Genomic DNA, 27,747 nt, shown 5'->3' on the forward strand with positions numbered 1-27,747 from the left:
CACCCCCGCGACCCTACTGAGGATAAGCGGTGCAGCTAATGAGATGAGATGAGATAAATCATGTGGTGATAACAATACCTTATTTTCCTTTGTGACATATTAAAGTAACAGCAACATGTCTTTAATTCCTGCACTTCCTCCAGTTAATTGTGAATAAACTCATCATATTCAATCTTTTAAGTCGCAGCAAAGCATAAAAAAATAATGACCACGAGTAAAAATCAAAACAGACAAACTCATTAAAGCATCTATTTATTGGGATAGCTTGTAATATACCTAATAATTGTGTGGACCAGATGGAAACATGTGTTGGCCTGGAGAGGGATGGGCGCCACCAGGCTGTACTCGCCCAAGACACACCACAGTAAATAGAGCCCCCGCGACCCTAGTGGTCAAGGGATAGAACCGACGGACCAACCGGATACAATTTTTAACACTGTTTGAACAATAAGGTGTGAATGTAATGGTAATAATGGTAAAAAAATGCTTACCTACTGCTCAAATGAAAACAAGACAAGAAAATCCTGATGTATAATTCATGCCACGAGCAACAGAAGACACACTGTCCCTTTAATGTAACGGACCCCCGGATGAGAGGGGGCGCGCTTTCTACGGCCTCACACTTTCCCCCCACCCCGTTTCCTTTCCTTCTTATTTTCCTTTATTATGGACTACCTCAACATGTTATAACCCCGTTAAATTTTACTGAATTTTTACTGATTAGGAGGGACAATAATGACAATTCCGTTAGTTTTTCCACACATTAGTAAAATGCAGTCATCTTCTCCTCGTAAAAAGTTTGTTGTTTCTTTGAAGGCGTCCGAAGAAGTACGGCCATCACTTTGAGGTAAAACTTTTAAACTTTCCCTTTGTTATCATACTTTCCATTAGTTTTAATAGTTATTTTAAAGTTATATTTTCTGTTCTTTCCCTTTGGTTTAAAATGCACTAGTGGCGTGGAACCGCATCGAAGGAACAAAATCTTCGAACGTTCACTTTTCAAAAGGACTTAATTTCATTAAGTGGGACATTTAAGGGGCGTTTTAACATAATATAAGAGAAAAAAGTAAATCTTTTTATGCTCTATGCTTTCTAAAGTAAATCTTACCTAATCAAGTTGATAAATTCAAATATTGTCTTACCTTTTCGAGGGATACAGATATTCAAACGACCTCATCTTCATCAACACGATGGCGCTAGCTTTACTTTTACAATTTGAGAGAAGTTTCTTTTAACGTGTTATACTCTTGCGTCATTCAATACTTAATTTTTGCAGTCTTAGTTTAAATCAGGACTCAGACACCTTTTTGAAGCTGACAGTATTTTTTCATCTTTTTAAGAGCGACAACTTTGATATGTATTTCTAAAATAAGAAGTTACCATGTTATTACTACATACCTTTCAACTGATACGCTTTCCTCGTGCTCTTTACGTTTTTTAATTTTTTTAAATTGTGTACGCAGTATAACTACTTCAGTACGGGAAAAATATATAGGTACTTCTAAGCGTCATAAACAACACAAAATTTAGTGCAAGTGGGGGAAGAACGAAGAAAGATGCTGTAAGAGTTGTTTGTGTTGTTTATCTGGTGAATAAACGTGTTTACACTAATGATCTTTGTTTTTTTATATCTATTTATTATCTGTCTTGCTGTGAGCAAGTAGGTTCTTTGTTTTGTTTGTAAGGTTTATTGGCCCCTAATTGGGCGAATTGCAACCATTAATAATGTAGACGTTAGTGTATTACAGTAGTGTTTCTTCTGTAGTACTTTTGTTAGTATACTTGTAGAATTTCTGCAGTAGTATTATTGTAGGAGGATTTTTGTAATGTTTTTTGAACTGTAATGTCTTGGTTTTGCATGCGCTACAATCGGCTCTACAATAGATATAGTGAGAAAATGCACAAGTTCCATTGTGAGGCGGCATTGGATCAGGAGGTAAAGCGCTCGTCTGGGGATCAAGAGGTCGCAGGTTTGGTTCCCGGCTCCACCGTGTTATATGTCGAAGTGTCCATGGGCAAGACACTAAATCCCTAATGCCCCCGATAGCAGGTTGTTGCCTTGCATGGCTGACACCACTATCGGTTAGTATGTAAAAGCGCTTTAGGAGGTCTTCATAGACTTGAAAAGCACTATATAAATGCAGACCATTTATATTTAATGTATCTTACTTTTTTGTTGTTTGTTTGTGATCACGCATGGCCTTTTTAAGAAAGGATGTGTCGCCAGGGAGGGGGGAGGCGACAGATGCAGAAACTTTGTGCTTTGAAGACAGTCTGTGTGTTCATGTGAACGGTGTGATTTCGACCAACAGTAACTCATGTGGGAATTTTTTGTACCGCCTGTTATTTTGTTATTAAATTGGTGAAGAGACTTAATCAGCGACTGAGTGCATTATTGATCACGCCGAGAGGCATTCCATTGGTGTCAGAAGTTTAGGATGTCCCGCCGCTTGTCTGGAACGCTCAAAAGAAAGGATGGTTAACCATTAACCATTCAGGGGAGCTTGGCGAGCGGTAAAGCAAGAACACGCTAAATTTGCCATTAAATGCCCGCATCAAGCTGCACCAAATGCGGTCGCCTGAATGCTATTTAGAGCTCGCCAGGAGTGATCGGTGCAATTATGAGCAGATCACATGGCCTGCCGTTAAAGCGCTCAAGTTCTCCGGTAAGGGGAGTTGGGAAGCATATAAAGCGCAATTTGAATTAGTGGCTATGACAGGTTGGTCAAATGAAACGCAAGCCGTGCAAATGGAGATGTCGTTGACTGATGACGCTGCATCCAGACCTGCATGGATAGAGGAGCTTGTGTGTGTGCAGGGACCCACACGTCAAGTAAAGTCAAGTCATGTTTATTTGTATAGCTCTTAATCACAAAGAGTCCAGAACGAGAACGTTGTGACGGTGGGGTGGACGAACATGGGAGACCCGAGCCTTGTTCACTTGCAGATTGTGGACCTTTTTGCACAGCCCTAGTGGACACTGGGTCTTTTGCCATGATTGTGAGGCCTGACGTTGTTCCAGCTGGAACCGTCTTACAAACCGAGGACGTGACGGGCAAAACATCTCGCATGGTAGGAAGTAGGACACAAGACCAAACCACAACTCATTCAGCCTGGGTGGCAGATGTTTGTTACTCTTGCATATTAGGTCAAGGCTTTTTGGAAAGCTTAAAATATTGTGGTGGATTTGGGAGCTGGGGTGCTCATCTTGCCAAGTGAGAGCCCCTGTCAATACCACAGTCTTAGAAATGGTAAATGAGCGAGGGGAAGTGCCAATTTTGAATCTACAGTGATCAACGGAAGATCGGGTATAGTTTGCAGAGATAGACTTGGCCTAGCCTAGGGCTGACCCCAGAGACTGAGGCGAATACCAATGTGGTTGGAAGATAGTTTTGTTTACCTTTCGGGAGAGGGACTTCATAAAGGGCAAAGCAGTGTAATGTCTGTTACTTTTGTTTGTGTTCACGCATGGTACCTTTAAAAAAGGACGTGTCTCGAGGGGGGAGGCGACAGATGCGGAAGCACTGTGCTTGAAGTAGTGTGCTTTAAAGTCAGTGTGTGTGTGCACGAGAACGGTGTGAGTTTGACCAACAGTAGATCTGATGTGAATGTTAATAGCGCCTGTTATTTTGTTATTAAATTGGCGACAAGACTTAATCAGCAACTGAAAGCATTATTGATCACGTTGAGGGGCATTACAGTACTATTTCAGTTATAGTATTTTGTTGTAGTATTCTTTTAGTATTTCCATTGTAGTATTTTTTTAGTATTCTTGTCGTATTTCTGCAGTAATAATTTTGCAGTATTTCCGGAGTGTAAAACCCCAAAAATATATGCGAGGGTTAAAAATGAAAATAAAAATAAAAATAAAAAAAGAAACTGAAAAGATCTTGATGTGAAAAAAAGTTGTAAATCCAGAAAATAAAACTTCAAACTGAATAATGAATATGTAAAAGCGAAAAATTCAAAAAGACAGTTTAATCGAAAATAATTATCAAATCAAAGGAACATTCACTTCTAACATCTTAGCAGGAAACAACCCAAAAGATTGTGTATTGGCATTACTGTGTATTGTGTTGACCACTAATAGTCTAAACATTGCGTTTTGTGTTTAGAAAATATCCGACTGTTTTAACTCATTTCTGAGGACCGTTTTGAGATTTTGTGTCAGAGAACAATAACATTGAAATTTTATTTTTCTAAATTTGCTCTTATGAAAAAATATACATGAAAACATCTACGTGTCATATTTCTTTTTATGTTTGTTTTTAAAAAGACCTTGACAGTGGCTGGCCTTCTTGGAGTTGTGGAGCCAGAGCAGAGCTTAGATGAGGAGCACAGCTGAAGATTCATCCAGCAGCAACAGCAATAATGCTGGAGGGGGAAGTAGTAATGTCCTGCAGCGTCTTTTGCAGGAACAAATGAATATGAATTTTGCGATGCAGCAACAACAAGTTGGAGCTAGTGGACAGACTGGCCCTTCAGACGAAAACTCAAAGACCCCCAACATTGCCCGACAGGAGCCCCAAGGCCAGGAGCTCCAGACAGATGGCCTGGAGAAATTGAATTCCAAAGTAGTGGGATGTCATGGAGGAAGCCTTGGGGGTAGTTCAACCAGCCAGGGTTCCTGCCAAAACCCTGAGGAACTTCCTTCCTACGAGGAAGCTAAAGTTCAGTCTCAATACTTTCGTGGCCATGTTCCGCATCAGCGACAGAGTAACACACTTCCGACCACCTTCTACGTCGACTCCAAGTTACGGACGGAAGGTAGATCCACCATACAGCGTCTTAATGGAGGCCTTAAGTTATTACAAGATGATGGGCTAAAGGATCTTAAACAAGGACATGTGAGATCTCTTAGTGAACGGCTGATGCAACTCTCCCTTGCCACTTGTGGCGTCAAAGCACACTCTCCAGTCGTTAGTGCATCACTTTCCCCCAAGCTATCTCCTTCAGGGCAGCCTCAATATCGCGGGCCCCCTCCAGACTACCCCTTTAAAAGAGTCAGAACGCCTGATGAACAGCAAGGAACCAGGGGTCCTTTTCATCACGATCCCTTGAGGGCAGTGCCGCATGTACGATATCAGCCTCCACCCGAGTATGGCTCCTTCAGGTGAGTGAAATGTATCATTCGCGGGAAATAAAGTTACTGTATTTTCTGGAGTGTAAGGACTGCACCTAAATACCCCAAATTGGCCAGGAATCTGAAAGTGCGCCTTGTAACTCGGTGCACCTGGTGTATAATGTGTTTTATTTTTTCTCAAACTAAGTATTGTAGGTTACAGACCTATCACAACAGGAATCTACTAAGGATCGTGGCAGTGAGAGCACCAAATCTTAGGCAGTAGACCACTAGGGTTATAGATGACACAGGAAAAGGCATTCGATTTTATGTCATTTTCACACTGTTTTTACGGTATCACGTTGCTGAATACCTGTCGCCATGAATAAAATATTTTTTTTTCTGACTTCGAATCAGACATTTAAGGACATTAAATAACCTAGGTTGGGATTGTGTTCAGTTTACTTTGTCAATAATGATTTTAATCATGGCCCCACAAGTTCAACAATGTGGTACAGTGAGTAAAAATAGTATAATGAGATAAAATCTGAAGGCTTTTCCTATTTGATCTATAACCATAGTTGTCTAGTGGTTAAGAATCTGCGTTTTTGTCGTCCGTTCCCGGTTTGAATTCCATCGCATTCAATTTTGTGCAAATGTGGTCAGTGATATTATTCAACTGATCAATAATTTATCAAATACAGTTATATACTACTGTTCAACCTCATGTGCTGTATTACAGGCACTCAAACTTAAGTTTTTTGCATACAAAAAATGTGCATTATATTGGAATAAATACATTAGAGTACTTAAAATTAGTGCAATGTTAAGAAAAAAAATTACCTGCCTATGGATAAAGTTTGAGAAACACTCATGCAGTCACACCCAAATACTAACTTTTGGAGCGCTGTATGGATTTAAAAAACTGACTTTTCTCACCTCAGGTCCAGCAAGGAAGGTCCGGCAATGGTCCAGAAGTCGGTTCACCACCACAGTCCAACCTCGTCCATCACTTCTGTTGGTTCTTTGCCTCGAACGCAATCTTCCACTCTTTGTGGCGCTTCGAATTCCTTCCATGCACCATATTCAACCAGCCCACACACTCACAATCAGTTTTTCGGCAGCATGGGGATTCATCATCTACAGGGGCTTGTTCCTCAACAGGTAAGTGTGACATTTACCCGATTTTCTGCACCATAAGGCGCACCACCCCCCAAAAGAGTATTTTCAAATAAATTGATATACATTGAGAAGTAAATAACACTAAGAGTACATGACTAAGGCAAATGAAAAAGTATTAATGTTGCCGATTATAAAATGTATTTGTCTTTATATGAGTGAGAGACGGCACGGCGGTTAAGTCATTAGGGCGTCCACGGCACAATTCTGAGGTCATGGGATCAAATTAAGCTACCAGCCTATGTGTGCGGAGTTTGCATGTTCTCCCTGTCCTTGGGCAGGTTTTCTCTGGGTACTCCGGTTTCCTCCTACATTCCAAAAACATGCATCTCAGGTGAATTGGCCGGTCCAAATTGTCCCTAGGTATGAATGAGTGAGTGAGTCGTCCGTCCATGTGTGCCCTGCGACTGGCTTGCAACCAGTTCAGGGTGTCCCCTGCCCACTAGACCTAAGATTTATGGCCCGAGCCCGAACCCGAACCCGAGGCAATTTCGGGCCGGGTCGGGCCTGAAATGTCAGTCATACGGTCGGGTCGGGTCGGGTTCGGTCCTGCTTTTTTTTTTTTTTTTTTTTTTTTTTTTTTTTAAATTAATTAATAATTATAAATATATGTTCATTAAAAATATATACTTAAACTACGTATGGATACTAGACCAAGGAATACTTGTTATAAAATAAATAATTTGGATAAAACGGAGAAGGAGCTGTAATTAGAATACGATCGCTTTTGTCGGAAGCGTACATTGACGTTGGTGACATTTTCATCCGCGTTAAAAAACGCAATTTGCAGAATAAAATCACGCTTTATTGTTTAAATAAACGCGTTATATAGACTAGGATCTCCCAATTATTATAATTAGCTCGCTTTATTGTTTTAATAAGCGTTTTATATAGAATACGATCAGGGGGGGGGGAATTTGCATAGGAGTCGGAAAAGGGCACAACACGTCAACACCCCCTCAATGAAAGTGCTGCGCTAAAATCTTAAGGACGTACTACTACTGCTGGCGTGGATTATGGCCCAATGATCAAGTCGTCAAAATGACGGACGCCCTTAAATGTTTTCGCTACCTCAAAAAAAAAAACCCGTCAATGACAGATTGTCGCTTAATGTAACATCTGCAGTGCAGACACAGAAATATAAAAGATGTAAATGTTTATACAGTTTTATTTAACTTAGGCCTAGATGTTGTAACAAAAGGCAGAGTTTAATTTGTTATCATAAATCACCCCTCCTTATAAATAAAATATGTAATTTCGGGCCCCTTTCGGGCCGGGCCAGCAAATCCAGTTAATTAGTCGGGCTCGGTCCGGGTCGGGTTTAATACCCCTCGGGCCTGCGTCGGGCTCGGGTGCTTTTTTTTGGCCCGATCTTACCTCTACTGCCCACTGCCCGAAGATGGCTGGGATGGGCCCCAGCACCCCCGCGACCCTACTAAGGATAAACGATGCAGATAATGGATTTACAAATGGAATATGATACATGGCATACATCAAGACGCTAATTCAGCTCCTGCCAAACATGCTTAAGCATACCTTAGCCAACAGTCTCCACCAGATTTTTTTTAATTTTGTATTTTCTGCTTGAGAGTAAGTAAGTACAGAGAAATACGCATATTTATTATCATAATTAGATATTAACATTTAAAGGGTATCACAGTTTGAAACTCCCTGTATTTTTCATATATAAGGTGCACTGTACTACAAGGCTATGGAATCAAATCTAATGTAAGAGCTACTACATTCGTGTACAACGGTATTCGTACAATGATGGATTAGTTGAAAAATGTCGCCAACCAGATCAGCTAAACATTGAATGCAATAAGAATTTAAACCTAGGTTGCTACGGTGAGGGCGCCAAAACCTAACCTCTAGACCAGTGTTTTTGAACTTTTTTTTTGAGCCAGGGCATGTTTTTTACAAAAAACAAAAAAAAATTGCGGCACACCGCTAACCAAAAATGTTATAAAATGACACTGACCAGTATGTTTAATTACAATGTAATTTATAATACCCCCAGTTTTTACAGCACAGACACTTGACAATGACATCATATTTGCAGAAAATTATTCATAAATGTTTTATAATTTTTTTTTTTTAAATTGACATCGGATAATTTTTCTCAGCACAGTGGTTGAAAATCACTGCTCTAGACCACTAGTGTTTCAGATAACATACAAAATAATGAAATTATCTGCATTTATACAGTATAACACTTTTCAAGTCAATGACTTCCCAAAGCGCATTACAGAGTGCTTCACATTTCCCAATAGCGGCCTTGTATTGCAACCATGTAAGACACTAACCTGCTTATTGGGGATATTAGAGGTTCAGTGTCTTACCCAAGTACACTTCGACATGTAACACGGACAAGCCAGAATTCGAACTGGGATCCCTTGATCACAAGACGAGCGCTCTACCTCCTGAGCTACTGCCGCCCCCATATAGACATATAGACAAGACACTACATCTACGCTGTAATGTATTGTGGAGGACCCAAAAGCAGGGAAGCTGGAAGCATGGCAAAATGGTGTTTAATCACAAAATCCTCATCAAAGTAATTTGTCAAAAACAACAAGTAACTGTCTCAACCAGAAAACAAAAACCGAACCTCACAACCCATGATGGAAATGGAAAAAGTGATTGCAGTATGCATGGTGAAAAATAATGGCTCGACAATGGGTGCTGTCCAAAGTGTCCATTTGAAGGCTCGGGATGATTAGGGACATGTGTGTGGTGATTGGTCTCCCCTGTCCCAATTCCAAACCCAATAGGTGCCTTCTGTTGGATAGAAGTGCAACAGGTCCCAACATGACTTCATTATTATACTATATTTACTCTGACTTTGCGTTTATTTACCTTTCAGGATTAAATGTCTCTTTTCTCAATTCTCTAACATTTGTTTCTGGCACTGGAAGTAAAAATAGTGTGAAAAAAGGATACGGTCTTATGCCTTTCCAAAATTCATCTGTATCACTGGTGGTATAATGGTTATATATTGACGCTCTCACTGTCAGGAACCAGTTGTGATTGCCATTGCATAGTATGCAATTTTAGTCAGCAATGTTCTACGATTGATGACTCATTGCACATATACGGTGGTATACCGTAAAATCTTGTGTACCGTATTTTCCGCACTATAAGGCGCACCTAAAAGCCTTTATTTTTTTCAAAAGCTGACCATGCGCCTTATAATACAGTGCGCCTTATTTATGGATCAATTTTAAAGTTGCAAAGTTTTCCAACTAACTTGCAGCCGCCGACTAGATTTTCCCCCAAACGCCAAGTAGTACGCGGTGGATGCTGGGATTTATTTACCGGCGTTTCATTGGCTAACCAATGTGTCAATCATCATTTGAATCGATCACTATTGGCTAAAGTTATTCGGAGGTCAAGAGGCGGATCCTTTTTATCATTTACAGGCTGCCATTGGCTTAAACGGCAAAAAAAGCCTACAATTGGCCAAAAAAGATGTGTCAATCATCAGTTGAATCGATCTCTATTGGCTAAAGTTATTCGGAGGTCAGGGGGCGGATCCTTTTTATCATTTACAGGCTGCCATTGGCTTAAACGGCGAAACAAAGCCTGCAATTGGCCGAAAAAGATGAACGCGTATAGCATGTGGCTGACGGCATAGAGAAAGCATTTTTTTCTATTCTGTATTTGTAAATACTGTATTCTCCTGGATTTACTACCCTCACGGATATAAGAGGACATTGCCTGCACATTATTAAGAACACAACGACTTCGGTGAGCTATTCCGGGTTTTATATTGTCCCTGTATCTTGTTTCAGACTGAACTCGATGTTTCTGTGATAAGCGGTGCGGATAATGGATGGAATGGAGTGTCTATTTTTAAATTAAACTCAATTCCAAGTGTTTATTGTCATATGCACAGTAAAGTTGCGAGCGAAATAGAAAATAGATACTAAGGAATGGTTATCATTTCTTGAATCCCAAGACTTTAACCTTCCGAATGATGGAACGATGCATTTGAGTGACATCTTACGGACACCGCATCCGCACGTGTTCTCGACACGTATTTGCGTCTTTGCAAGCTATCGGAATGTTAAGGGGGTAATAAGTTGGACTGAACTATCAGACTGTTTTGTCCACGTTCCCATTGTAGCGCCTTATAATCCGGTGCGTCTTATGTATGTCAAAAATAGGACCAAAAACTATTTTTTCGGGGTGCGCCCTATAACCCGGTGCGCCTTATAGTGCGGAAAATACAGTAACTGTCTGAACCAGAAAACAAAAAATTGTGGCCCGACAATGGGTGCTGTCCAAAGTGTCCATTTGAAGGCTCGGGATGATTAGGGACTTGTGTGTGGTGATTGGTCTCCCCTGTCCCAATTCCAAACCCAATAGGCGCCTTCTGTTTGGATAGAAGTGCATCAGGTCCCAGCATGACTTCATTATTATACTATATTTACTCTGACTTTGCATTTATTTATTTTTCAGGATTAAATGTCTCTTTTCTCGATTCTCTAACATTTGTTTCTGGCACTGGAAGTAAAAATAGTGTGATAAAAGGATACGGTTTTATGCCTTTCCAAAAGTCTTCTGTATCACTGGTGGTATAATGGTTATATATAGACGCTCTCACTGGCAGGAACCAGTTGTGATTGCCATTGCATAGTATGCGGTTTTAGTCAGCAATGTTCTACGATTGATGAATCATTGCACATATACGGTGGTATACCGTAAAATCTTGTGTACATATACACACGTTAAAATACTGTATGCATTTCAAATATTAAACACCGTATTTTGCACTATATAAGCACACTGAGTTATATGGTGCACTCTCAAATTTGAGGCCAATTTGGAGTTTTTAGTCACGCCTTATCGTACACCTTTGACCATGGACCCAACACAATAAAGTCGTCATGTCTCTTTTCCATGTTCTTTTTTTCCCACAATAGGAGCAGATTCATCAATATCAACAACAACATTCTCAAAGCCTTCACCGACCTCAAAATGTTCAAGGACGACATTTCCCCCATCTGCATTCGTACTCGCATTTACAGGGGCAATCCTTTGAAATGATGACCCACGCTCAACAGAAATTGGACATGCTGAATGAAGAAAACAGAATTTTGAGGCAGGACATTGATGCCTGCCATGAGAAAGTCACCAAGCTACACAAGGTAACATCACATTTTGGATTATAGTAATCCTCGGCTTTATTCACCTTTCAACGTTTTGCTGCTTCACTGATCATGATGCATCCAAGCTAGCTTAACAGTTTTTGAAGGAGTACCACAAATTCAAGACTAGAGGAATGATGAATAAATGCAATTTGGTCCATTACCACGGCAACCACCAATGACAACAACACAGAAACAAATATCTGTGTTGGAATATGACACTATCTGGACATTATGGTTGCCCTGGCACTGTTATCTACCAATATCGGGCTCACATTTTACAAGACACTGCCCTGATTCGTGTTTTCTTCCAGGTTGTCATTGTAAATGCCTTCTTGAATGGTCACATGATTCAGAAATATGTGATGTAGACAACTTGCAGTAGAGCTGATATTTGACAGGGCATTAGCTCACTGAGATAGACTTGCTGAACAGTCAAACATCTGTGCTCCCAAAACATAAAATATTTAAATATAGGCTCAACGATACATTTTTCTGTCAGTTTTCGTTCATTGTATCTATTTTTTTTCTGGCAGTTGGAATCCGAGATCCAGCTCGTTTCCCAAGCGTATGAAACCCTTGCAAATTCGACTGCCAAAAGGGAAGCACTCGAGAAAACAATGAGGAACAAATTGGAATTGGAAGTCCGGCGCCTGCATGACTTTAACCGGGATCTTAGAGGTAAAATGCCTTAACAACACTGGTCAACTCGACTCAATTAACAGCACTTGTACCACCACTTCTAAGCAAACCTTAGTAGACACTCACAATAAGGAGAGGGAATTATTGGATTTTGAACTTGCAAGGAGAACCGAGAGAGAAGCCAAACCTCAGATAGGAGATTCCAACCTCTTCTAAAGGCCCTCTTCTGAGCCCTTTCTTTTTATTAAATCTTCAACGTTACAAAAAGCAAATTACCGTATTTTCCGCACTATAGGGCGCACCTAAAAGCCTTCATTTTTTTCAAAAGCTGACCATGCGCCTTATAATACAGTGCGCCTTATATGTGGATCATATTGAGTGACAAGGTCTCGCAACTAAGGCAAACAGCTGCCGACTAGATTTCCCCCGCAGGAGAACTCGTCCGCGGTGTATGCTGGGAAATATATACCGGCGTTTCGTTTCCTAACCAGTGTGTCAATCAGCATTTGAATCGGTCATTATTGGCTAAAGTCATTCGAAAATCAAGGAGGCAGTTCCTTTTTAGCATTCACAGGCTCGCATAGGCTAAAGCGGGGCAAAACAAAGCCTGCAATTGGCCGAAAAAGATGAATGTGAATCAAACGTAGGGTTGCTCTACGGCCTGGAGAAAACATTTTGTACTAGTCCTTATTTGTAAACAGGAATTATGGGGCTAAACAGACAGCTAGCAACAAGCAATGTCCATCAGAGATGCTTCTCGTGGATTTTTTTCTTAGATTAGTTGGCATTATTGCGTGTTTTGGAGTATGTAAATATTTTACACGGTTGGATTTACTACACTCAGCGATGTAAGAGGACCATGGTTGTATTGTTATTGAACGTGATGGCTGCAAGACGACTTTGGTGAGCTACCCCGGCTTCATATTTTTCCAGTATCTTGTTTCAGACTGATCTTGATGTTTCTGTGATGAGTCTATTTTTAAATTCAATTCAGTTTAAAATGTTGATTGTCATATGCACAGTAAAGAACCATGTTTTCCTGCACAATTAAATTATTACTTTACTGTCTACACAATTGCCAGCAAAAAAGAAAATAGAAACTAAGAAATGGTTGGCATTTCTTCAATTCCAAGAAACCTTCCTAATGATATGTGGAATGACGCATTTGAGTTATTGGTGACATAGTCAGGGATCAGAATTTTCCGCGGATCCGCGGATTTCCGCTGTTTTTGAACCCCAAAGGCATTCCGACTTTTTCACTTTTTCTCTTGCCTAGCAAACAAATTCAAAATCCGACTGTCTCACTCTTTCCTTTATTGCTCTGGCGCACCCTGGCGGCCGTTAGAAAAATTGGCCGCATTGTTGCTCAAGCTGCAGGGACTGAACTGCATTTGAACTTATCTTGCAGTATTTACAAAAAAATCAGTTATGTGGGCAAATTATTTTAATCTTCTAAAAATGTTACTTAAATGATAAATATAAGCATGGTTTTGGACAAGTAAATTGCCTAAAACCCAGGAGCTTGGGGGGGTGGGGGGGTGGGGGGGCTCCGCCCTGCTTTATTCCTGGACCCTGGCTATTTCAGCTGAAAATGAAAATCTCCATTCTGATCCCTGCATAGTACAGACACCATGTCCGTACAAGTATTTGCTTCTTTGCTAGCCGTAGGAATGTTAAGGGGTTAATAAGTTTGACTGAACCATCTGACTGTTTTGTTGACATTCCCACTGTAGCGCCTTATAGTCCGGTGCGCTTTATGTATGGAATATATAGGACAAAAAACAATTTTTGGGGGGTGTGCCTTTTAGTGCAGAAAATACGGTAGTTTTAAGAGGTGTGTGAATTTAAAAAAAACATGATTGGCCAATAGTCAAGTTTATTTGTATAGCCCTTAATTACAAGAAGTCTCAAAGGGCTGTACAGAATACAGGCTACTACAGACTACATACAGACCATTATTACACAGACCAATAGGGACAGAGAGCCAAAATAACTAATAATTGTGCGCATTAATAATAGAAAAAATAAGGAACCACCCTGGAATCCTCAGTAAACTTGGAAAATGATAAGCCTTTAAATAAAGTTTTGGCGATATGGTTCAGGACATTTCTCCTGCAATTGCAAATAATACAAATAGACAGTGGTACTTCATGTAGGATTTAGATCAGGGGATAGGAGTAATACTAGTCTGTAGTTTGCAATAGACTATGGTCTCTGCAGCCCTTTGAGACTCTTTGTGATTAAGGGCTATACAAATAAACTTGACTTGACTTCATGGCAGGTGGCCAATAGTAAAACAAAATAAATAATAATTCCGCCCTTTTCATATCACAGCACAGAAACAAAGAAATCAATCAAGCTTCTATTGTAACATACATTCAATTCTTTAGCTATTGTCTGGAAAAATTTGCTGAACTGGTAGGATGTGATTAATTTGCTGAAAAGCCCTCCTGCTATCATCTGCCGCCACCCCTGTCAGTATGGATGAGCCTCCTCCAGGTCCCTTTCCTCACATGGTTAATCTGTGCCTCATCAGTGTTTTGTAAATTTATATATTATTCTTTTTGTTTTTATTTCAATTATTGTGTGTGTCTGCGTATTTGGCATTCCGGGTTGTTGACTGGGAAAAGGGGGGGGGGATTTGATTTTAATATTGTCCATTGAATGTATTTATACTGCACTTGCTATGCAAATAAATGTTGTTTGATTGAATGGCAGGCAATTGAATGTGTGATTGATTTTCTGATAGAGCGTATGGAGACGGCAAATAAGCAGCTGAGTGCTTCAGAATCGGATGGATCAGAAAACAACCTTCAGATCATATCGCAACTACTTGTACAGAGTGAGATAAAAGAAACACACTCGTCTGCAACCACAAACAAGAAAATTCATTTAGATCTGAACTAACTACAACGTATATAGAATGTTGTAAGAGTTGAGATGTAATAAGAGAAAAATAGCTCGAACAATAGTTGGACACTGTGATTTAACATTTTAAAAACAGATGAATGACAATTTATTTCTTTAAATTTTGGTGGAATACATTGGGATTTATCTACCAAATATTATATATTTTGTTTGGATATGAAATGTTTTGTGTTGAAATGTTTTTATGTACAGTTGTAATGCAAAAATTGACATTTTTGGGATGTTTAATGTGTCTCAAATTATGATACCATTGTGGTATTGTTTTTCATACAGTCAGAACCTTGTATTGCGTCACACATACTTACTTGACTTATGTAATCAGCTCATTAGTAAGTTGTGCAGAAGCCAGTTGTGACATGGGAAGCGTGTCATTTGATTTTAAAGGAGGGATGAAGAATACATGCTCCCTTTTTTTCAACCAACGTATTTGTTTATTTTATTGTTGTTGGAAGCTGAAACCCAAATAGTTGTCTTTATAGTTAGTGTAAAATTGCACAAAAAATTAATTTCAACTAAACAAGATATTGCCACATTATTTAATGTGTGTTTATGTAAAGCTATAAAGCGTATAAATCATTTAAGTGCAAGTTTATTTTTAGTATAAGTTTCTACTCCACGCATCGGCCGGTATTGCTGTACCTCCGGGAACGGTGCATTCGCAATGATCGCAGCAAGGCTTAAAGGCTAGGACCTTAGCTTGGCCTTTTGGCTGAGAGTAAGAGTCCCGGCGCCTAGGCTTTGTAGCGTATTATGAACTGACCGATAACGGATAATGAATAAAGAAGATAGAACAATAACCCTTAAAAAATCCCCCCCCCCCCCCCCCCCCCCCCCCACATGCTCCAAATCGCTGAAAAAATTGTCTGGTGCAGTGAATGGCCCCTAGAATGTAGTTTGGAGGTCCCCACCAAATCCTGTAGTGATGAAGACCTTAAGAGGTTAGATTCCTTGTTGCCGAAATTACACGAAGGGGTGTCTCACAGCTTCGTAGTGTTAAAAAAAGACAAGGCCATTTGATTTTTTGGGGGGGGTTATTTCAGATGACATTTTCATTCATCAATTTGTACACAGTCACTCTACATTTTGATATAAGGTTTCACATATAATTTTGAATTGTTTTATGTGTTATTTAGAGGTAAGAAATTAAGGCCAAGCCCGACACAAAATTCAGGTCGGGTCTAAATGACAAACATTACGTTCGGGTTCAGGCTTCTCCCTCGCTGATTAAAAAAAAAATCCACCCCACATTGTTCTTTGTTTCTTTTTCTTCGTGGAGCATCGCGATGGACCCTGCGTCTGTACTCTTGTTTGGGCGCTCGGTGCGTCTGCAGCGCCTGAAGGGGGACAGAATCCATCACTTGGACGCTCCACAAAGGAAAATAATAACGAACAATCACGGGAAAATGATTTTAGAAAAAAAAGTCAGCAAGAGAGAAGCTCTGCTCCTCCTGCATCCTAGCAAACAAAATATGAAAATTTGGGTTTTCTTTGGGCTCTGTCCAACAAACCAAGTTAATTTGGCAGGCTGGTTCGAGCATTAATACCCACAGGCCCTGGTGGGGCTGGATTTTTTTAGGTCCAATCTTACCTCTGGTGTGTTTTATTTGTGCTCAGAAAAAGAGATGATGCAAGAGAAGGAAAAAGTGGAGAAGGAGCTGAACGTTTTGCACTCCACCACAGAAGAGCAAAGAAGACACATTGAAATCAGAGATCAAGCTCTTAACAATGCACAAGCCAAAGTCGTCAAACTAGAAGAGGAGGTAAGACCAAAACGCTGCTTTTTTGTCCACCTCTACACCTCAACATTTTCTATTTGTTTTGCTAGCACTGGAGGTCGCCAACCTTTTTCCAGCTAAGAGCTACTTTTAGTTTCTAATGCGCACAAAGGGCTACCAGTTTGATACGATTTCTAAAATAATGACTTAACATGTCAATACCCGGTTTAATGACTGAAAAAGGGTTAAATAAACTCAGTCAACCACTTAAAAAATAATTTTACAAAAAAATCAGAATGACCCAGTACCGGTGAGCTATTTTCAGAACAGGTCTGTGGGCACCTGTGCTGTCTCAAGGGTGCACCATGTTGAAGCCTGCTTTACCACATGATTTGATTGTGATTATTCATGCTAACAAACGGTGAGCACACATACTGTAAGTGGCATCCTGTCATTTTCATGCATATTGTCAGGAAGTGGCGTTATATTGTGATACAGTGGAACCTCAGTTCTCGACCATAATCCGTTCCAGAACCCTGTTCGAACACCGATTTGTTCGATCACCGAAAATCATTTTTCCCATTAAAAGTAATTTAAAATTGTTTTAATCCGTTCCAACACCCTGAATGTTTACCATGAACGTAAACATAAAGCCAACCCAGGCTAATCGTACGTTCGCGTTACGAAAGATTACGCTAACATGAACGTGTAAAAATAAAAAAATCAGGTCGTTTATTCGTCATTTAGCACCCGGGTCTCCACAAAAAGTGGTGAGCGGTTAAAGGATAAAGAAAATAATTATGAATAGGATTTCTTACCTTTGTGGTGCTCAGCAGAAGCCATGCTGTATGTACAGCAAGATCGGAAACTCGCACACCTTCTTCATATTTTGCTATAATTTCTTTCTTAAATGCAATAGTTGTACGCTCTACTCTTCTTTTTTCACCTGTAGCAACTTTGCTGCTTGCACCGACCTTCTTCGGAGGCATAATTAGGGGCTAAAACACTCCGTTCACCGATATTAAAAGCGAAAGCGAAAAGAAGTGCGCGCGCACGTGATAACAGTTCTTCACGAGGGGTGGGGGCAATCTAAACAATCTACACCCGTACGCTGCTCAGCATCGCACCCTAGCGTACTGGCGTTCAAACTCTGATTTTTTGAACGAAAAGCAAAGCAACAATTTCTCGAAATTTTTGGGCGAGAACCGATTTGTTCGAACTGAGAGGCGTTCGAAAACCGAGGTTCCACTGTACTATATTTGGGCCATTCCAGTCCCATTAAAAATTCAATCCATTCATCCGTTCATTTCATTTTTTTGTACCGAAGACTTTATGTTGATTTTTAAATAGATTGTGTGCTGTCCTCAACCTGAAGTTTCTCCTTTTTCGACAGCTATCCAACATTATCCTAGATAAGCAGACTTTTTTTTACTGCTTTTTATCCTGACCATGGCCTCAATAATTTCCCTTATGAGGTCACCGGAAAACTAAAAACAAAGTACAAAAAGGTCCTGTTGGCTTGCTAACTACACAGAAATGCTCTAAGCTAAGCAAAGACATGATAATAAAAATTCACACACAATGGGAAAGAATATGCCACACTGTATTATTTTAGATGACGTTTTCATTCATCAATTTGTACACACTAACTTTACACAAAAAAACTGTGAGCATGCTTTTCATGTGTGTAGCTTAAGAAGAAAGAAATATATGTGGAGAAAGTGGAAAGAATGCAGCAGGCGCTGGCTCAGCTGCAGGCGGCCTGCGAAAAGAGAGAACAACTGGAACATCGACTTCGCACCAGACTGGAGAAGGAGCTGGAATCGCTACGCATGCAACAGGTTACACAAATTCTATATTTCTTTTAAAATGGCAGCAAAATACATTCGGAAACACAATCACATTTAAGCCATCATTTAGTTTCAGTTTTAATCTGTTAGGCTAGGTTCACACTGCAGGGATATTAGATTTTTAAAATTTGTCTGAACGGCACATATCCGCTTTTTCACACCAGACCCAGACCACTTTCATATGTGGTCCTAAATCCGATCAATTCTGATCTTTTGGAATGAGACCTCTGTGTGAACGATCAAAACACATTCACGTTAAATGAAAATCCTAAAATATTGATGAGATAAAATGGGCTGCCTTTTCGTACGTTATATGTATCACTAGCTGTCTCTGCATTCTCACTGCTGCAACCCAGGTTCGCCTCATATTGCTTACGATGTTTCGCGATTATAGTTAGTGACATTGTTCGACTCATCCGACATTACACTACACAAAAGGCTATTTCCTGGGAGATATGCCTTTCAGTGCAAAAATGATTCAAATATTTTCTCTTTTGCAGCGTCAGGGTGGCCCTCCAAACAATGTCACGTTCCAATCGGAGTACAGCGTGACGGCACTCATGGAGCATCTGAGAGAGAAGGAGGAACGTATTTTGGCTCTGGAGGCCGATATGACAAAATGGGAACAAAAGTACTTAGAGGAGAGCGTCATGAGACAGTTTGCACTCGATGCTGCCGCTTCGGTTGCTTCGCAAAGGTAGGGCAGCAAAATCATCAATGCTTCATATACAGTATGTGTTATGTAGGATGATTTCTTTATGACATTTTTTTCCATCACTAATACAATTGTTACATGAAATGATGTTAAATGATATTAAACTTTATTTCATTATCCCATTGTACCATTTGTCTCTGGTACCGTGAGTAATGATATCAAAACGGATGCCTTTTCAAGTGTACACCATTGGTTAGGATTCAGCGTGCTCACATCAGCTACCTGGGTTCAATTCCTTTTGCACCAACCGCTAAGTTCAAGCTGAAAAAAGGGGAAACAACATTTTATACTGATTATGAATCAAAAATTAAGGGTTTGCACGGGCGATCAAGATAAATTCAGCATTTCTACACCCTTTTCAAGGCCAAATTCAAGCAATTTTAAAAGACTTTCAAAGCCATTTTTTCAATTTCTCCAGTACCATTAAAAAAGAAATGCAGTGTGAATCATATATAATATATCTGTGATTCACGAAGCGATTTTTAATCCTGTATTTATCAAGACATATGATTTCTAGATCTTCAGTATATCGCAAATATGTTTGTGGAACTGAATGTGTAAACATTTTTACACAAACCTCTTCTCATATCAGGTGTTGTGCAAAATTAAGTAATATTTATTCAGTTGCAGGATGGTCTTCCCATTACATTCCACCACTACAATAATGTTTTGCATGGCCCTTAATGGATTCATCAACCCTGCACAAATACACATTTCAAAGTGCCCTGTTTAGGTGTAGCATGCACTTGTCCCGCTGGGGGCGATGACGCTTCAAAAGACAATGCCATACAAACTAATTCCATTTGCAGTCAATCATGATCATATACAAAGGCAACGCCACCAGAGAGCAGTGCCGACATCATTTTTAAGCGGACTTGTTGAGAAACCTGGCAATGATTTCAAACTTTTACAAGCACTTCAATCTAAAAAAAAAAACATTAAAATTTAGGCATTAAAGGATTCCAAGCACCCGTACGTACCCTGTAAATAAAGCTTGCTGAGTCTTTCAATGTCATTCGCCATCTGGTTATGCAAGGGAGCGTCCTTTGATACGAGGTTGCACCCCTTGAAAATTTCTGGTTTGCTCTGCCCAATTATGATTGGACTTTTTAGCCATTTTTTTCTCGTGAGCCTCTAAAGTTAGCTTTTTGATTGCACCCACCCCAGTTCTGAGCAACTCTAGCAATCGTCCTATTTAGTGGATCCGGATGAATCCTCACCACTCTGTTTTTTGTTGTCGTTTGCAGGGATTCACAATGATACATATTGCTCATTTAATACAAGGTTTTTTTGTGTTTTGCAGGGATACCAGTATCACACTCCTAAGCCATTCTCCCAGCAGCAGCTACGACACATCAGTAGAGGCCCGCATTCAAAAAGAAGAGGAAGACATTTTAATGGCTAATCGGCGATGTTTAGACATGGAAAGCAGGTAACACATTTCTAAATACAGAGATCCTTCGGTTTTCGCGGTTAATGGGGACCAGAACAACCCGCCAAAAATTAAAATCCGCGTCGTGCCGCAACTTTTTTGGGGTGGGTTTCATCAGAGCGGACTGGCCGACTGAGAATGAGAGAGTTAGAGAGAGAAATTCAAACCAGAGAGAGAGAAGAAACGGTTTTGCCGGTGCATCGCTTCGGTGGCACGACAAAGGCGCGAGGCACAAACTTCTTAGCGAGATGCAGGGTACGCAGAGCAGGTGTTCGGTCACGCTATGATATGAATTGGCCAATCTGTATCAGAGATCTTAAGTCAAAAGGTGCCGGCCGAATAGGGTGAATCTTGCGCAGTCGAGTAGGCAAGCAGACAACGCCACAGCGAGACTGATTTCGCCGGAGCAGAGCAGTCTGTGCGGGAAGCATCCATTGATGTTATTTTATTCTATCTCTTTTTTTTTATTAATACATTTTTTTAACCGTAAAGGAGTAAACCAGCGATAATTGAAGCGCGAAGTATCTAGGGGTCTCTGTACCCACATTTTGCTTGTCTGTACAATATTGTTGAAATATGGAGTTGTATTCCAAATAGCATTATTATCCAAGAATGTCTTCATTATCCACAATTAACAGCTAATGTATATTGAATTAGTCAAATTATTTAAACAATTTATACGGTATACAGTACCTAGCTCTGCAAAATTTATCCTAATATGTGAACATACAGGCATTGCCTTCCAAGCACCCACAACACGCCAAGAAAATTGCTTGTAAGAACTGAATCAAGTTAGCAAATGCAACTATGACGCCCGTTTTTCAATGGATTTGCAAAAATCAACACGTTAAAAATTAGTTCACTCATGTAGATTTGTGTTCACACTAAAATACAAACCAAATACCTAAAGTATTTTGTTTTACCATAATTCATTTTGACAGTTTTAGTCATAGGAAGTACTGTATAATGTGCTAGAATCGGACTAAAATCCGACAACCCTGTACATGTGCTACTCTCATATACAGCACTGTCTCAAAAATTAGAGTAATGTGATAGTTATTCATTTTCTATAATGGAAGTACAGGGTTCCTACAGCTTAAGGCAAGCTAAATTCAATACTTTTAAATGCCTCTTAAAATTAAATTAAAGACCAAGTCAGCAAAAAAAAAAAAAAAACTATTTCTTGCACACAACACATCTTGTACACATTACCTGGCACAGCTTCAGCCATGGTGAAATATGTTAAATGTACACTTTCCCATGGTCAAAAGTAAACATCTCTGTTTAAAGTTGCTATGGGTATTGTGGTTTGATCTAAGACGTGTCTGCTCTGAAAGGCCCGACTGAACCCACATCACCGTTTAAATAGTTCTGTTATTTTGGTCACGTCATGTTAAAGAAAATCGGTGAATTATTAAAATAGCCAATTGATAAATGTTACTTCATCTTTTTAGTTCAAACAAATATAAATCTTATTAATGTGTTCATATTTTTAAGACTTTTGAAAATTGGATTTAAGATATTTTGATACTAATTAAGGCCTTATTTTTCAAATAATGAATTCAATGCCCTTAAGAATTTTGAAGGATCCGCAGGTACCCTAAAGCATTACGGTTTACAGCCTACTACTATACTTTTTTTCATGACATTTTAGTATTTTGAGTTAGGATATCTGTGGTTTTTAACTGTTTTAAACTGGATAATGTGTGCAAGAGTGCTGTTGGATAAGAAAGCGCAAAGCAAGGCCAGTCACAGCAAGTCTTCGCGGTCTAATCTTTGTAACTCCACCTGTTAAAAAAACACACAATAAACTTATCTTTCGAGGCTTCATATTTTACAGCACACATAAACCATTTCATGTACACCCTGGAAAGACCCAATGCCCACTGTATACCTTTTTTCACTGTAGTAATTTTGTACTCCCAACTCTTTTTTGCCGAAGGATCAAAAATCTTCATGCCCAAATCATAGAAAAAGATGCTATGATCAAAGTACTCCACCAGCGCTCCAAGAAAGAGCCGATCAAGTCGGATGCTCCTTCTACAATGAGACCTTCCAAGTCTCTAATGTCCATCTCCAATCCTGGCCCTGCAACTTCAGGACTGCTTTCACATTGCTTAGGACTCACCAGCTCAGCCAGCACACAACAACAACGTAAAGATAGCAGCTGGAAAGGAAGCCTCGGTAAGACTCTCGAAAACTTTTACACACAGTCTAAGTGTACCTGATTTTATGGAGTATTAAAGATGCACCTAGACCCCTCAAATTGGCCAGAAGTAATATCTCAGTGGACCTCATATACTGCAAAATACTGGGGGAGGACATTGGAAATGCTAACAGTCCTTATTCGAGTGGGCTACCATGTATGTGCAACAATTGATCAATTACATCACTGACCAAAATAGCAGAATATATGAAACTGGAATCGTAGCTGGTTTGCAAAGAGAGGGCTGATACTTAATCACTAGACCACAAGTGATACAGATAACATATCTAGAGGCATTCGATTTTAGGTTTGTTTGGTCCAAAATATAAAGGGCAAAGTCCAACTATAGTTTACACTCACAGTGTTACACCAACAGACCACATAATGCTGTATGTCTCTAAGAAAACATGTTTATAAAAACATGTATGTTCACTGTTGACACTTTATAATGAAAAGCCACAGAACAAACTGTTAAGACCTGAAAATACCAGCCAAGCACCCAGTGCAATTTGATTAGGTGAGCGCGGATTTTTACACATATAGAGCACTCCCCCAATATACATCCTTATCCTTCTCATTTGCTTTATTTTCTGACATTTTTACACAAGAACTCTGCCCGCTCCTTATTTTGAAACCGGTATTTACGACAAAAATGAGCCTCACCGATCTTAAGCAACTGCAGGAGAGAGGCAAATTTTAACTAGAATATTTGTTGATACGGGACATAGGTTCTGGCATTATTATTATTAGTACAGAGATTTGATCAAATTATTGAACATCACACAGTGAAATAAAATGCGCTAAAGAATTAGCTTTCAGGTTTGGCTGAATTTAAACTATATGGTGTGGCTCTCATATATGCCTTCAAGGCTCTTTGAGTCCAAAATGTCATAAAACATTCAAGATTATTTTTTTTTCTCCTGTAGGGGTTCTGCTGGGGCCGGAATTTCCTCCAGATCCCCATAGGACCGAATCTATTGCATCATCTCCCTCTCCAGTATTTTCATCGCTACAAATGACAACAGTTCACTCAAAAACAGGCAGCAAGGATAGTTGCACACAAACAGACAAAAATAAGTTCCAGGACGGCAGTAAGGCGGGCACCATCATTCCAAACGCTAATCCTGTTTACAACACGGAAAGTGGACCTGGTAAGTCGCAGCTATAGGACTTTTACAATTACACAGAGACAAGAGACCACAATTTCAACTCATGCGAGTGTGTGATTTGTGCAAATGCTTTATTTTATACAGTATAGTTATTACACCGTGGATTGAAGCTTAATATTATTATTGTGATTCCATCCATCCAATATCTACGCCGCTTATCCTCAGTAGGGTCTTGGTGGTGCTGGAGCCTATCCAAGCTGTCCTCGGGCAGTGGGCAATTAATAAGACAGGCATGTCTTTGGAATGTGGGAGGAAACCCACGCCGGCCTGGGGAGAACATGCAAACTCCACATTATTGTGATTATTATTACTAAGGTTTTTGTAAGGGTTGGCTGTGAAACATTAAACCAGTCAGAAGTACAGAAAAGGTTGGGACTGTCAGGACCAGAACCGAAACAGGACCCAATTGCGTGACGTTTACCACAAGTTTTATTGAAAGAAAGAGGAAGGGTTGCGCCCAAGATCCGGTGTTCGCTGGGTGCAGACGGAAGCAAAAAAGGGACAGGTGGGAGTCAGGGTCGGAAAACACTTGCCTAGTATACACTGAGGTTCGCAGACGGACTGACAACAGGGGACAGACAGGACTGGGTGAAATAGTAAATAGTGATAGGGAGCCAATCAGAACCTGCGGCGGTTGGCGGCAAATGAGCGGGCACGGGTGAGTCACATCAGTAATCATGACAGGGACCGCTTATTAGAAGGTAGTTTATTTCTTTTTCAGATTTTATTTGTATTTTCATTATATCGCTGCTTTTTTGGTTTGTTTCTTGACTTTTATACCAAATCAGTTGTAATACAAATACTTTTTTATAATATTCGTTTTTGCGTAATAGTTATTTAACAAAAACCAAGAAAATCGTGCCTAACATTTTTGTGCTGCGTTTATCGTATAAAAAATATATTTTTTGTATCAGTATCAATCGGTATTGACCCTGTATTTGTTGGGATCAAATAGGTACCAAAAATTTGAAGTATCGCTCACCCCTAGCTAAAATCTATTGCACGGGTAGTTGATTAATCACTGAAGAAAATAACTGCAACTTAATTGACAGGGTTCATATTAGCGGATCATTTTTAGTGTGTGTATTTTAAATGATCCTGCTCCTTTTTCCACTTTAATAGATGGTCAAGTGCGTCATTGCAGCACGTTAGAGCGAAGATCCCTTGTAAAGAGCGAGCCAACACCTCAACCACTCCCAGCCACAATCAACAACCAAGAAGTGGACAAGGATATGATGGAGATTCTCATATGAACCACCATGCTCTCATTCAAAACAATCAATACAATGTGTAAATATATACAAATGTTCAAATGTCCTTTTTTATCAAGGAAAAGCACCATTTTTTTTCAATGAAAATGTAAAATTCATCAAAGACTCCCCATACATTGATAATGTGGTGAACATCGATTTTGGCTGCAAATGTTTGCTTTTAAGTGTGTAGAGGCCCATTTCCAGCAAGCAGCACTGCATTGTTTTAATAGTACCGGTACATCGTTTTTGCTAATTGAGTAAGAAGGCTATCACATTATTAGAATACCATTGTGTAACGATGTTAACACAGCTGAAAACAGTTGAGATGTTTCGAGAAGTTATCAAACTGACCTTCTTTTGAGTTTGTCCAGTGTCTGGAGCATCACAACCGTGAGTGTGATTCAACTTTCATAATGACAGGAAAAAGACCACTTTCAACAGTCTATTTTTGTTTTAAGATATTGCCCAAAAAACAAAAATCCCCTACAACGTGTACTACTCCCAGCACAATCATACTCCAACCAACAATCAAATAATCCATCGTCACCTTTAAAATGTATCTTTTCATTTCAGAATGTGCAAAGACAAACTTTAGTTAGCCAAGCATCGAACAAAACGAAGTGGTCAAATGCTTATTTAAAGGGACACTGTGTAACATTTGAGCACTAAATGTCACTATTGTGTAGTGCAACCAAAAATGAGTGCTAAAAAGCACAAGGAAGAATACGAACTACGGGAACTCAAAGTGACCAAACTACATTGTTTTTCTTTTTAAGTTTTTGCCTGTCACAAGATTTTTTTGGAGTTACCAATAGCTGCACATGGCAGACAATCATGTCAGCTCCCTCCAAGTGAGCATCATTTTATGTTGAATAAATGCATTTATCCTTTCCCACGTATATTTAAAAATGCACTATTTTATGATAGACATGTATTTTTGCTCATTATATTAATCCATATTGTTTTTTAATGAAGTACATTTTTACCACTTTACACAATGTCCCTATAATGAAATTCTTTGTATGATGTACATGTAAACGTTTACCCCAAGTGCTGTATACTATTAAAAAAAATGCTGATTCATTTATTACAGACATGATGATTCTTTCATTTTTTTAGAACATCAAGGCAAAATATTTTTATTTTAAAAAATGTGCATGTTTGCGTCGATTGTCAGACAATAAAATCTGTTAGCGTATATTTACATTGTTACAGATACAAATGTAAACACATATGGCATTTTCGCAAACAATGTATGACACCCAATCATAATCTCAAAAATAAATGTGGTCCTTTTCACGTTATTTGACCGATACATTGCGTTACGTAATTAGAATACAAAAAAATGAATTGCGTTCCATTACAGTCACAAAAATAAAGACATCGGATGACTGGTTTATTGAGTAAAATTAAGGATTAGAATTTTATTTTCAATACCATGTGGAAACATTTGTTGGCTTGGAAAAGGAGGGGCACCACCAGGCTGTACTTGCCAAAGACACACCACAGGAAATGGTTCCCGTACGACCCTAGTGGTTAAGGGATCCAACCATAATTACATAGAGACCCCTTTCAGTGTTTGTGGACAAGTGTGACATAGCCTAGCTGTATTCGCATTGTTGAGGCAGAACGGTGCAATACATGTACTGTATGTTTATAGCTGCCCATTGACAGAAAAAGATAATGGATCATAGAGGAGAACATATCAAGTAAGCCCAAAGCATGTGCAAACAGCAAGAGAGACTCTTTATTTTAGTATTCAAAAATATTCCTTAGATTGGTGCTACACATACATTGTGCAAGCCACTTTTGTGACCTTTTCGCCTGTTGCAGAGCAGGCATGCAAGACATGTGGCACTTTGGTCCTTAATGTACTCTTAATGTGAAATAAAACAGAATATCTAGTCTTCCACATGAAAGAGAAAGTTTTATGTCTGCTTAATAAACTACACTACGTGGTTAACATTTTAGGCACTTTTTGTAAGACTAGAAGTAGCTACTTGACCTTGGCTTGGTTTCCTCCAATCCCTGGACAAGGTGAAATGAAATGATCTGCATTTCTATAGCGCTTTTCAAGTCAATGACTTCCCAAAGCGCTTTACAGTGTGCTTCACATTTCCCAATAGCGGCCTTGTATTGCAGCCATGTAAGACGCTAACCTGCCTATTGGGGGTATTAGGGGTTCAGTGTCTTACACAAGGAAACTTTGACATGTAACACAGACAAGCTGCATTCAAACTGGGATCCCTTGATCCCAAGACGAGCGCTCTACCTCCTGGGCTGCTGCCGCCCCAAGGTTACATTGTTTATTTATTTTACAAAATTTTGTAATTGTATCCATATCAAGATTACTTTACGTCCTTTATTACATATTTTTATGGCTATTTAAACCTACGGCTTAGAATCTTTAGTCAAGTCATGTTTATTTGTATAGCCCTTAATC

General features: G+C 39.5%; 1 protein-coding gene across 1 annotated transcript; it reads left to right on the top strand.

The window, feature by feature from the left end:
• Positions 1-607: 607 nt before the first annotated feature.
• Positions 608-26,398, top strand: amot (angiomotin). The gene is made up of 13 exons (XM_088321416.1): positions 608-847; positions 4,277-5,113; positions 6,007-6,226; positions 11,170-11,394; positions 11,931-12,075; positions 14,786-14,878; positions 16,579-16,724; positions 18,371-18,520; positions 19,030-19,226; positions 20,548-20,676; positions 22,619-22,860; positions 23,809-24,033; positions 25,174-26,398. Exons 2-13 carry the CDS (start codon positions 4,329-4,331, stop codon positions 25,302-25,304), a joined length of 2,688 nt encoding a protein of 895 aa, XP_088177542.1. The 5' UTR covers positions 608-847; positions 4,277-4,328; the 3' UTR covers positions 25,305-26,398.
• The last annotated feature ends 1,349 nt before the right edge of the window (positions 26,399-27,747 follow it).

The sequence above is a fragment of the Urocampus carinirostris genome, chromosome 17 (genome assembly GCF_059441175.1).
Source record: "Urocampus carinirostris isolate Australia breed hairy pipefish chromosome 17, RoL_Ucar_1.0, whole genome shotgun sequence".
Taxonomy (NCBI): Eukaryota; Metazoa; Chordata; class Actinopteri; order Syngnathiformes; family Syngnathidae; genus Urocampus; species Urocampus carinirostris.